This window comes from Schistocerca americana, chromosome 7 (assembly GCF_021461395.2).
Source record: "Schistocerca americana isolate TAMUIC-IGC-003095 chromosome 7, iqSchAmer2.1, whole genome shotgun sequence".
Taxonomy (NCBI): domain Eukaryota; kingdom Metazoa; phylum Arthropoda; class Insecta; order Orthoptera; family Acrididae; genus Schistocerca; species Schistocerca americana.
In genome coordinates this window covers 401,439,663-401,453,597 of record NC_060125.1, presented here as the reverse complement: position 1 = coordinate 401,453,597, position 13,935 = coordinate 401,439,663, and the positions used below count along the sequence as shown (strand labels likewise).

At 43.1% G+C, this 13,935-nt stretch overlaps 1 protein-coding gene across 1 annotated transcript in view; it reads left to right on the top strand.

Annotated features, from left to right (window-relative positions):
* LOC124622974 (leucine-rich repeat-containing protein 24-like) overlaps positions 1-7,019 on the top strand; it is a 208,692-nt gene extending 201,673 nt beyond the window's left edge. Inside the window, exon 7 of the mRNA XM_047148762.1 lies at positions 6,004-7,019. Within this exon, the coding sequence (XP_047004718.1) occupies positions 6,004-6,471 (468 nt within the window). The 3' untranslated portion in view covers positions 6,472-7,019. The remainder of the gene's footprint in view (positions 1-6,003) is intronic.
* Positions 7,020-13,935: the final 6,916 nt, after the last annotated feature.

Here is a 13,935-nt window from a genome sequence, read left to right as displayed (position 1 = left end):
TGACGCGTAAGCAGTTCCGCACAGGTGGTCCTTTATGATCTTCTGTCAGGCGGCGAGGAACCCAGACGACATACACATTTGAGTGTGTAAGTACTACCTACAGAGACGTCTGGCTGAGCAGCGAGGTGTCTGATATTCATGCCTCTATCACAACGTACGAGACTGTCCGCACGTTCCAACATTACAGGAGACGCAGCTGTGAGTGGCTGGCCTATACGCGGGAAATCGCCTAACGGTTTACCGTCATTTTAATCACTACCACGTTTCCATAGACATTATGCAAGCCGTTGTGAATATCTGCGATACTCTGGTTTGACGCCAAAGAAACTGAACGACAGCTCTCTGTTTGGAACCCAACTTTGATACACACGCCATTTTGAAGGCTACTGAAGGCTACATATAGCCCCTCCATACATGGGAACTTTGTGAAACTATAGGCGTGAAGCGGGAATATTCCACTTGTTCCACAACAAAGTGTCGCATTGAGTACGTTCGCACCTGCAGAGCTCAATGAACAGATTTCAAAATGGTTCAAATGGCTCTGAGCAGTATGGGACTTAACTTCTAAGGTCATCAGTCTCCTAGAACTTAGAACTACTTAAACCGAACTAGCCTAAGGACATCACACACATCCATGCTCGAGGCAGGATTCGAACCTGCGACCTTAGCGGTCGCGCGGTTCTAGACTGTAGCACCTAGAGCCGCTCGGCCATCCCGGCCGGCAGATTTCAAAAGGCGGCTGCTGTCGTGGTGCCGTCCTGGACAGCAGAAGCAGCTTCAGTCAACTACAGGCATATACTGATGTTTTCTGCGTCATAGACGGTACCCGTCTTGAGCACGTATTATGTGAGTTTAGAACTTGGAAAGATTGTCTATCTACCGGTATGCGTATATTCACTGTATGACTAGCACTTTTGGCGCAGTCATCTTCTGAAACTCTGAAGGTACTTATGAATAGATTGTGAAAAAATCTGGGTTGCACGTAGCTGTACAGGGTGTTTCAATAAGCATATACGTTTTTCGAACGCATGTATTTAATAAATTGGGAGACACACATCTACGAAACTTGAGAAACGTATTTACGAGTCTTCAAGTTTAGATTATAAATGCTCGATACGTTCTCCACCAACGACACGAACACTCTCACATCGATACTCGGGTTCCCCCAACACTGGAGTAACCATGTCCATCGCCAATGATGTCATGGCAGTACGATTCTTCTACTTTTCCAGTTACCGTTGTAGTTATGTGCATAACTGTTGTCCTTAATGAAACCCAACAAGAACAAGTCACAGGGCGTTATATCCCATGACTGTGGAGGCCAGCTAAGAAGAGCTTAGTCGCCAGCTGTTTAACGATCAATCCAAGCTCTTAGTAGTTTTATTCATATATTCGCACGCGTAGCGATTCTTGTTGAAGAATGAAGTCGTTCTTGTTCAGCTTCGGAAGCAACCAGATTTGTAAGATCGTAAGATACTGTTGACTGTTGTTGTGTTTCTATCAAAGAAAAATGCGCCGCAAACAGGTCAGTGGGATAGCGCACTCACCACTTCGACCTTCTGTGAACTTCGTACATATTGAGTGTCTGCACGTGGATTATGTAGGCCCCAAATTTGAACATTGTGTTGGTTTATTTTTTCACTAAGGTGGAAAATCGCTTCATCACTCAACACGATGTGTAGTTCGAAAGTGTTATCATTGTCAACAGTTTTCTGAAGCTCCTCAGAAAATGCCACACTTTTGCGTTTGGCGTTACGACGTAGATCCTGTAACAGCTATACCTCGTACTGCTTCATAACCAACCGACGTCTCCCAAACACGGAAAAATTACTGTTGTGGACACTTGGAAAACCCGACTCGCACTACTAGTTGATTTTGTAGGACTGCTTTGCAAAACGGTTTGAATTCGTGCGAGGTTTTCGTCGGGGACACAAGGGCGGGAAGGACACTTTAGTTTATATACACATTCTGTGTCTTCAAACTGTCGATACCATCTGCGTAAGTTCCATCTATTCGGAGGATCAGTTTAGTGCCTCAATCTGATACGCCTCTGCAATGCAATTATGGAATTATCTTCGCAAACGCGAGAACACAAAATCATTTCTGATGCGGAGTGCTGATTTTGCAACATGTGATGGTAACCAAACAAACAGAATGCAACTGACATATAGCGACAATGGGTATAAACTAGACTATGACTTCGTTCCTCCAGTAACCGAGTCGACAGTTTTGACATCATCATTCTGACACTTTTTGAAACAACTTGTATTAATAATTTTTTGCACTGATCATGAATAGACCATCTTCAGCTGTACTGTGACACCGTAATCTGATGTGTGCCAAAAAAATGTGACAAGCCAAAATGAATAACCCTTTATACTAAGACCTACCTCGATCAGAGTGTACTCAGAGAATGGGAAGAAAGGAATGGAGATGCAGCCGAATGTGATGTGTCGTGCCGTGCACAACAGCTTGAGATATGTGCGATCACCACAGTGATTTGGTACACTGCTTCACCAACGCTAAGGAAGAACTAATACTGAGGAACAACTAGAAACTGCTGCGGAAGTAGCAATTGCAACGGAACGCCCGACCGATGACAGTAAAAGGGAATGTGGAGAGCGGGACATCTAAGCTACAGCGAAGCATGTCCACAAATGCTCTGCATGCATTCGACAGTTCATGCCGCATGGTGTCTGAGAAGAATTGTTGTGGAATCTATCGGTGCGACATTCCGTGTGCTACGGCATGATGTCTGCAAGGCAACATTTGAGTGCTTACGATCGTGGACGAGCAATTCGATAAAACTGTCACCATTGTGGTCACTGTTAAGGCTGTGTCAAATAATGTCGTTTCGCGATTAAAAAAGACCGCCGAAGTTGAAAATACTGTGCAAAAACATACTGGTGGTCGCAGACTGATTCTCACTCCTAGGCACATCGCTGACCCTGCCGGTACATGTGTCTGCCAGAACAATTTCGCAACGATTAAATCAGGCTGGTTTGTGTGCTAGGAAGCCTTTTAAATGCATAGCACTTCCACCACGCTAACGTCGAGAAAGCGGCCGTTGATGGGAGCATGTTCGTTTGAGTCAGTAGCAGTGGTTCAGAGTGATGGTCTCCGACGAATCCCGCATCACCGTGGCAAGCGAGTCTGGCCACCAGTGAGTGTGTAGAGACAGAGTAATGCGTTACACACCACAGAATGTTCCTGAACGTCATCGGTACGGTGTACGAGTTATGATGTAGGCGGGCATTATGCACAATGGCCGAAGACCGCCGCTTGCGTCAGGTGTCGTTAGAGCACAGCGGTGTAGCAGGGAGATCATTCTGGGTCATGTCTGTCTGTTGAAGGGTGCGGTAAAATTCGACTTTCTGTTTGTGAATGAAAATTACCGCTCACACCGTACCGCTATTTGTCGTAAAAACTGAAAAATACAGGTATTGAATCTATGGAATGGCCTTCGTTCTCTCCGGACCTAAACGCTATACAAAGTGCGTTGGACGCTCTTGGCAGACTTGTTTCTCTACGAACACCTCTTCCGTGGTTCGTAGAACAACTGAAAACCACTTTGAGAGAGGAGTGCGAAAATATCCCCCAAAGACACCTCAACTGTCTGATAGGCAGCACGAATAACACGTGCAAAATGTGCATTAATGTGTGAGAAGGGCATATTCCTTACTGAAAGTCCCATATCGACCTTGATTTTGGGAGTCTGATCTGCGTCAAATATGAATGTTTTTTATATCTGTTATCTTGCTTTCTCATTTGGTAAAATCTGCACCATTTTTCGTTATAAATACGCAACATCTAGAAGGAATTGTGCTACATAAACGAAAGTTGGTAGGCGTGTTTCTACATCTGAAAGATAATGTCTGTTCAAATTTCAGGCCTTCGTATAATAATGGCGCTAGTAGCGCCAGTACGAATACGCAAATCAGGTTTGCTTTAAATACAGACTTTAACGGTCGTGTATGTTAGTTACCTTTGAGATTGCCGGGGGTGAGTTGATGTTAGTCAAGCATGTCAACATCTCACTGAGTTTGAATGAGGTCATGAAATAGTGCTTCGAGAAACTGGCTATTCCTTCGGCAATACTGCAGGAAGACTTGTCAGGAATGTACCCATAGTAAACGACTGCTGCCACTCGTGGTCACGAGAATGTGCGAGCACAAGAAGACTGGGCTCCGTACGGCTACCGACAGGGAAAACCATCCTACTCCATGTTCCATGTTTCGTTCTGGCGTATCGTACGTACTGCACCTGCAGCAGGTGGCACGACAGTGAGACAACAGACTGTTAAAAATCGGTTACTTCAAAGGCAGCTCCGAGCCAGACGACCTGTTGCATGCATTCCACTGACCCCAAACCACCGTCGTTTGCGAATTCAGTGCTGTAGTGCGAGAACTCATTGGAGGCCAGGGCGGAGGTGTGTTGTGTTTTCTCATGAAAGGTGGTTCTGCCTCAATGCCAGTGAAGACCGTGTGTTAACTAGGTCACTTGAGGACCTGCAACCAACCTATCTGTGTACTAGACACTATGGACCTACATCTGCAGTTACGGTATGGGGTGCGATTTTCTATGACAACATAAACAATCTCGTTATCCCACGCAATTTGTAGGTCAGGTTGGCAATTCTCCCTCTCGTGCTGTCATTCATGAATAGCATTCCAGCGGGATAACGCCCGTATACCGAACTTGTAACCCAACATCACCTACAGAGTGTCGAGTGTTGCCTTCGTCTACTAGATCAGCAGATCTGTGTCCAATCAAGGTCTTATGGGGCATCGTCTGACGACAACTCCAGCAACATCCACAACTACCAATAATCATTTCTGTATTGATAGGTCAGCTGCAACAGACATGGTGTTCCATCCCACAGGCTGAGATCCTGCACCTGTACAACTCAATGCATTCAATATTCTGACGGTTATGCTCGTTATTAATGTATCATTATTTCACATTTGTAATGGTTTATCTCGCGCTTCCATTAACCTGTGATCATATGCTGTTAATTACCTAAGTATGTCACCTAGACAAATATATTTCCAAAATACCAGAGATGGTACTGTTCTTAAGAGGTGTAGGACATCAAACGGGCCGACTTGGAGCAGGAGAGGCACCACAGCACATTTTAATTTCCACTGTCTATACTTTTGCAAATGAATTCATAAAACATTATCGGCATGACCAGGAAGGATTCAGGATTCACTCTCGTAGCAGTGGAAGTTCAAAACCAAAGCAAATAAATTTTTGTATACGTGAAGTTGCATAATTTTTTCACTTACTGCTGGCTGCATTTGTTGCTGTAGGTACACTCTTCTACGTAAGTAAGACAGATTCTTTGATGAATTTTGCACAGCATGCAAACAATACTTACAGGTGTATGAAACTCTAGAATTTTCCAGATCTATTAAAAACTGGTAATAATTGAGATAATTAACAATAAAATTTGAATTTTTTCAAAACATGAAGTTTAAAATGTAACACCCCATTCATTTTTCCATAAATTAAATAAATTCTCGAGTTTCAGACACCTGTAAGTATGGTTTTGTATGCTGTGCAAAATTCTTCGAAGAATCTCTCTTACTTATGAAGAAAAGTGTACATACAGCAACAAATGCAGCCAATAGTAAGTGAAAAAATTATGAAATTTCACATGTAAAAAAAAATTATTTTGTTGTGTTTCTGAACTTCCACTGCTATGAGGATCAATCCTGAATCCTTCCTGGTCATACAGACAAAGTTTTATGAATTTATTTTATTTTGCTTTGGTTTTGAACTTCCACTGCTACGAGAGTGAATCCTGAATCCTTCCTGGTCATGCCGATAAAGTTTTATGAATTCATTTGTAAAAGTATAGACAGTGGAAATTAAAATGTCCTGTGGTGCCTCTCCTGCTCCAAGTCGGCCCGTTTGACGTCCTACCGCCTTAAGCCACTGTAGAGCAGTGTGTTTTTTACACGGCTACCACACAAGTGTGACACGGGCTCTCGATTGCAGGTGAGTCAGCCTGTGGAACCCGAGCAGCGCTACCCGGACCTGCTGGACATCCCGCACCGCTCGGGCCCGCTGCCGCCGCCGGGCCACGCCGCCCCCGCTGCCCCCGGAGGCGGCAAGGCGGCCAGCGTGAGCGTGGCTGCGGGGCCCGACGCGCCCTTCTACGTGCCGCGCGTGCTGGCCACCCACGCGTACGCGACGCTACCCAGGGCGCGGCCGGGCGCCACCCAGCGCAAGGAGGAGGTGGTGCCGCCGCCGCCGCTGGCGCAGCCGGCGCCCCCGCACGGGCAGCCGCACTACGACAACATGGGCCCGCGCGTCACCGCCGGCGGCAGCTCCACGCTGTCGCTGCCCGACGCGCTACCCCCGGACAGCGAGGCCGACGCCGACGCCGACGCCCCCGACGACATCCCGCCGCCCCCGCTGCCCCCCATGTGCTCCCCTCTGCCGGCCGAGTACGTCGCCCTCTGAGGCCCGCTCACCATCAACGTCGATCTGAAGCTTTACCTCGACCGCAGGACGACGCCAGAGGACGATCGTGTCTTTGCTACTCCTCTGAGTGTGGCAGTTTGGCGTAGTGGAGTAGGTAACGCCTCTGAGCTTTGTCACTATTAATTGGACTTAATTGTCGTGCTGTGGTATCCTCGCTTACACCAGAAGAAACCACCACAAGGACATATAGAGGCCAAATCATATAACGCATGACACTCCTGTTGCCCATCACACGTGGGAAAACTAAATTGAAGACAAGACGAGGCCTCATTCTTGCACAGTTACAATCGATGCACAATTACCATCAGCAATACCCGAGTTCGCTTCATAAATCGTCAGAAAGGTTCAACTTATTGTGGTTGATTTCTAATATACCCAGTTGAAATTAGGAGTGTTCGTAACGGAATTTCAGTTCAGATCCGTGGGTCATAGCACACCATTGGAACACGTGGTGTTGTCCCATTATTCACCTCAAAGCTTCAACTTGATGGTAGCATCCTTTAAATATTATATACAGGGTGCAACCAACAAAAAAATCGACAAACTTTAGGGACAGGTTCCTTACACCAAAATAAGAAAAAAAGTCCAGTAAACGAGGGCTCTAAAGCTCATATCTTAAGAGATATGAGCACTTGTTCATCTTCGATAGTAAGAAAAACCTCTTCTACTATGGACGAAAACAAGAAAAATATGTCTGGTTAACACGGGATCTAAAATACATACCTTAGGAGCTGCGGGCACTCGTTCAGCAGAAGAAATGTGTTCACACTAGCGACGATGAACGAGTGATCATAACTTTCGAAGTATGTAATCTTGAGCCTTTGTTCACGAGACATTTTTTCTTATTGGGGTCAATACTTTCTCCATCCAAAATTTGGAAAGCAAAAACCTTGCAGTAGAAGAGATCTGTTTCATAGTGTATAAGATGAACAGGTGCCCATACCTCTTAAGGTATGCATTTTAGAGCCCATGTCTACTAGGTATTTAATGGGTATAGGTTCAGATATTTTTATTTGTGACTCAGGATGGTGTACTGAGTAGTATAACGTCAGTATTTTATGATTTTCGTACTAATAATTGTAGCTATTACAAGTCGTATGTTTTAGTGTTAACACCGGTTCTCGTCAGATCTCCGAAGTTAAGCGCTGTCGGGCTGGGCTAGTATTTGGAAGGGGTACCGCCCGGTCTGCCGAGCGCTGTTGGTTAGCGGGGTTCACTCAGCCCTTGCGAGGCAAAACTGAGGAGCTGCTTGACTGAGAGGTAGCTCGTCCGGTCAGGAAAACTGACGACGGGCGGGAGAGCGGTGTGCTGACCACATACCCCTCCGTATCCTCAGCCAGTGACGCACCTGGGCTGAGAGAATGACACGGCAGCTGGTCGTCACTATTGGGCCTTCCGACGTCTGTTCGGACGGAGTATATTTAATTTAGTTCCTGCAAGTACACATGGCCCAAGGCAACCACTAATGTTCATTATCCCCACTTCAGCAGGTTAGACATTGCAGTGTGGATGTATGGACGCATAAAAGAAAGTCTATACTGCCAGGCATCGTTCACTTCGTGCTACAGAAACATAAGAGCGTGATATTTGTGACTTTTTTGTGGGAAGTGTGTTCGATGCAGTAGAAAAACAGCCGACATATTAATGTATGTACATGTTAAGATACCCATATAAAAATATTTGCAGTTATACCAGTTACATCCTGCATAAACCTGGGAGAATTTCATTTTGGATTCGTGGCGAGTACTCTACCACTAGAGACACCCGAGCTTACCTCATCTATAACCTTGGATCTTCGCCTTGCTCTTGGCTTTCTCCCGACACTTCCGACTGGAATTCCACTTCGGACGAATTTGGTAGATAAAGTATGGCTTTCCCAGCTCCGTTTTGTCGGAGGTAGACAAAAGTGGAAAAACATGGTGACGGTTCCATGGGGAAGGATCTACCATTAGAAACTCTCGATCGTATTTGTCAGATAACCCAAAAGTTTCCGTTTGTGCGTTGCTCTTCTCCGACAGACACAAATGAAATTAAATTTAGGAAGTGATACTGACGGGCAGAACGGTGGCACTCCCGTCTCCCTTGCATGGATGATAAATACGCAGAGATGAATCCACTGGCAGAACTCAACTATTAAAAATCTCAAGCTTGCCTTTTTTCACTAGACATTTTTTTCTTATTGGGGTCAATACTTTCTCCACCCAAAATTTGGAAAGCAAAAACTGAACTTCCCTCGTGGCTCGTTTCTAAAACCCCTAGTTAAAAGCCTACATTTGAAAGAAATTCCAGAGGCAAAGCAACAGGTTTCCGAGAACTACAACTACAGACACATGAGTGAATAAACGCTAAGATCAATGACAGATCCAAGCTGCAGAAATGAGAATCCTTCGTGTACTTAAGGGTTGCTCCGAATGATGTAACAAAGGAAACCATAGAATTGTAAAATTTGTAAACACGCTGTAGCAGACAAAATTAACGAACACGTATAAAACGTATGCTGAGCATGATTGCAAATCAAATCCCAACATTTGCTCTACGTTACACCCCTCAGAAAGACGCAGTATGGGAAGTCTCAGAGAAAAATGGTCTGTTAAATCTAGGAAGCTAACGGAAAGCTAACGTCTTGGGTCGACACGTGGAGCCTGCTCGGGTGTTGCAAAAGGTTCAGAATAATATGAAAAAGAAACTTAACTGGACTCCATAGGACACATAGTTCGAACTTATAACATACATGGTGCTTTAGCTGCCCCTACCACTGGGTTTCATACAACCCACAACACCTTGAAATACGAAGCACAATATTTTCATATTCTCTAGCTCGCTACATGTAAATCAGTAGTTCAACAGAAAAACTGAACAGGACCTCTTTGTAGGAAATTTGATGTAGTAAAATTTTGTACTGGGATACGTTTCCGCTACAGGCTGTAGTTCTCGATTTGATCAAGGAAAATGTACAGAAGTCAGCTTCAAACGCCTTTTCCTGGAATGCTCGAAAACCGTGGCCTCCAGCGGAAACGTTTCCCAATACAAAGTTTAACTGCATTAAATTTTGTACGAAATGCTCCTTTAATTTTTCTGTATGACTAATGATTTGCGTGTAACAAGTGAGAGAATATCAGAATCTTGTGCACGGTATTTGAAAATGTTGTAGGTTGGGTAAAATCCAGTGGTAAAGCAGCTGAATCACGCAGTATACACCACGCTGTAAGTTCTTTCCAAACTATAAAATTATTCATATATCTGTTAATTTTCCACCTCGAAGCATAAGGAGACTTCCTTTGCATTTTAGATGCTAGTTGAAACGAATTTAATACTTTCACAGCTCTTTATTGGTATATACACTCAATTTCAAATATCAAGTGGCTTTCGTTTAAGATGTATGGTAACTGAAGATAATTTTCTGTGGGAAAGGTACCGGGTACCGTGGCATCACAGATTTTACTTGTCCACAAGCGTCTTCCTTATAACAACAGACTATCTGATAATATCTCAGTTGTCTCCAAAATCAAAATTTACTTATATACTAATTAATCTACATCTATGAACTCTTTTTCTTTTGATAGTTATGAGTCTCCAAAAAGTTGCAGAGAGCCCCATTATAAATCAAAGTCCACCTGGCGCTTACCTGGTAGTAAGCTGAGAAAAGAAAAATACTTCCTTTCTTCTTAGACCTGCCCTTTGCAATGGATGTAGAATCCTAATATTCATACCTGTAATGGTTACTACAAGTGCTAGTTTACACATTACAACAATTGATGAACTGATTCCGTACTGTTTTTAACTGAAGCAACTAAAGTGGTTGCAATTTCCAATTCAATTCTCTCTCAACAATCTATGAAGAAATAGCTTATTGAACAAAACATCACAAATGAATCAAAATCTTCTGCTTGCCATTATGGGTGTGATTTAAAACATACTACAAATTTCATTTTCAAATCGGGTTTTAATTCAGCTTCCATAGCTTGTTATTTTTTATTTCTTCATGCCTAACACTCAGCACACACTAGTGAAAATTAAACGGATTGTTGCAGTCGGTATGAACTGTAAAAAATCTTGCTTTGTTCTATATTTTTAGCTGCTCCACATTTGGAGCATACTATCACACTTATTCTGATGGGTATCTGCGTTATTCTTCGAGTGAACAGTTCACACATACACACACGCGCGCGCGCGCACACACACACACACACACACACACACACACACACACACACACACACACACACACACACACACACACACGCGCGCGCGAGCGCGCGCGAGCGCGCGCGCGCGAGCGCGCGCGAGCGCGCGCGCGCGAGCGCGCGCGCGCGAGCGCGCGCGCGCGCGAGCGCGCGCGCGCGAGCGCGCGCGAGCGCGCGCGCGCGCGAGCGCGCGCGCGCGAGCGCGCGCTAGCGCGCGCGCGCGAGCGCGCGCGCGCGAGCGCGCGCGAGCGCGAGCGCGCGCGCGCGAGCGCGCGCGAGCGCGCGCGCGCGAGCGCGCGCGCGCGAGCGCGCGCGCGCGAGCGCGCACACACCAAATACGGCGTATTTCAGTGACACAACACCTCAAGATAAATCCTTCCCTTTTTAAAAAAAGAAAGGTCCTTTTTACCAAACTTGATTATGAAAGCTCAGAACTGAATCGTTTACAGATTTGTAGGACTGGTGACTATAAAAGCGCAGTCTGCATGAAGATCGGCACAGCAGAACAGACATTGCAAAGGCCGTCGACTCTGTTTATGACTCTAATGACTCAGGACCTCTTTTGTGTCCTATCAGGGACTATGAATATAGATGCATATTCGGTCGAGTGGAGGTACTTGAGAATAAGTGCATAGTGTTCTATTTCAGTGACTTACGGCTACTTTTTCAGACAGTGAATGTGTGGGCATCTTATTGTTGCAATCACAGAAGTGTGCAATTCATATCTCAGGAAGTGGACAAGCGATGTGACACTTCTCTGCTTCAGTGTGATTGTTAAAACGGCTGCCAAGGTTTTGAGATATAGAGCGATGAGGTACTCCACCTGGAACGAGTTAGCGCCGAAATGAAACTAACTGTAATATTATGTGTATCTTGTATTCTTAGGTGTATATATGACGGAGGTGTCAGAACAACCAATGCTTTTTTATGGTGTTAGTAATTTGTGAACCAGTGCTGAAAGCAGGCCTATTAACAGGTGAGTGTCCAAGTAAGACAAAAACAAGAATCCCTTTCCAATGAGTAGTCTGTTGATCGTCTAGTTTTAAATGTAAAAGAGTGGAGACTGACAAAATAAATTAAGAGAATTTATTATCGTAACGGTTAACTTGATTATTTTACTAATCACTTACGAAAAGAAAATTTTATATTCCACTACTTTCGACTACTAGTCTATATGCAACTAACTCAGACTCCTGTCAATATTATTCCACGTAAGTACTGTAATAACCTCCTGTCTCCTTAGAGCACTCATGTTTTCATCAAACAAGACAATTTTCTCCCTAAATGCTTAAACAGTAACAGTTTATTTCAGAGACCGTTGGCTCTAGGACGGAAAAATATTGTGTTAAATCCTGTACTGTTGTATTCTTCTATGACCACTTACCACCTTTAAAAGTTCTCACCTGAGCAGCTGATAGCTGAATGCTTTGTAAATATCGATTCAGTGTTTCCGTTACAGTAACCTTGTATATAATGTGTTTCAGCGTGTTTGCTTTATGGCGAAGTGCAGAGAATGTGTAAATATTTCAGACTTTTTTTTAAAAAACCACGTAAAAAACGATATTTCTACGAAAGTCATATTTTTTCTACGTTAGTTCATTTAAGACACAGAAGACAGTTATTCTTCCTGCAAATTTTCCCATGTTTGTCTTATATGAAGTGATATAATACAATTAATCTACTTCACTTATTTATTAAACAGCACAGAATCATTCAGCACTTATTGTATTGTTTGGAGAAAGCTGTACAACATTTTCCCTATCAACAGGGAATGTTGATTGACTATCTTATTAAATGTTTGGGAACATCACTGTAATCGCATGGAAATGACTTTCAAATGCTGTCTTATAGGTTTTCTTATTTTCTACGTCCGAGGCCATTTTAATACGTCATTCTGCTTCTTCACTTAATGAGCTCCCTGTATAATATATTTTGACAAAACGTCAGACAGAATCCAGATAAAAAATTTTAAAAGTAACGTTTTAGTTCAAACATCGTCCATTCCTTTTTAACACCAACAGAATGTAAGAATTAAGAAACACATTTTACTTGTTAGAAACTTCGGAATAAAGAAGAAAGAATAGATATAATTCGACGGATATGTTACTTTTTAGACGTATCTCGAGAGTTCTTTTAAAGGTGTAAATGGTCATATTACAAATAATGTTTATATTACTTTATACAATAGAGTAGAATTGATGCAATATAGAACACTGTCAATTACACGTCACTGTATTCCTTAATTATGTATGTAATCTAGTTTCAGTTGTACTAATTTCATGTAACGAAGAAAAATAACCATATACAAATAATTTAACGCTGCATGTACATCCGCAGCAGTTTTCTATTATGTTAACGTGCTCTTAAAACTGGTCAAATTTCAGTACTAAAATTAAGCGGAATGTAATTATTATTATGTGTTTGTAAGAACAATATTTGATTCTCCTGTGCATACAGAGAGAAGATTCTCAATAGTTACTGCATTGAATTCTATTTTGAATTTGTAAATTTAGAAACAAATCAGAATAAATTGAATAATTACATGATTCAGAAAGTACCACATTACCAGTGAAAACGTAAGAAAAGATAAATACCAACCCAATTCGTTTCTCGCCAATTCAGCTGTGCTACCCACATTAGGTGCCAATGCACAACCATATTTCATCCAATTAGTGAAGAGAATATTCGTTTTACCTATGTGACAACATTTTCTGTTGTACATCAGTGTCAAATCAATGAAGTCATATCTCCAGCTATGAGCACGAGTTATGTAAGTTCTACTACTCTACATAAATTATTGTGCAGTTCTCTCGGGAATTTCAAAGAGGCAAAGGAATAAAATTATTAACCTTGGACAAGTGCTTGATGACAAAGATAAACAAATTACAGGGAATTAACTAACATACTATAACACTTTTGCCACTGCATTATAACACGTAAGGATAAAAATAAATTACACGATATTAATTGATGCACCACAATGTCGCAAGTACACCAAGATAAATAAATGTCGGTCGACTGTAAAGTATACGTTACTCTCAATGTATTCTCCGTACCAAAATGATAAGAAATTCCAAACTTTCGATGGTATCCTTCGTTCTCTTTACCCCGAAGAAACTGGTTCTGAAGAGATGAGGGCATTTCATCGGTAGAAGATTCGTAAAGGTGCCACCAGCGACTTCCACATAAACTATGTATTGAATTGCAGTCACCTGCCCCAACGTGCCGGCCAAACGTCCTCGGACACTGTGACCGCAAT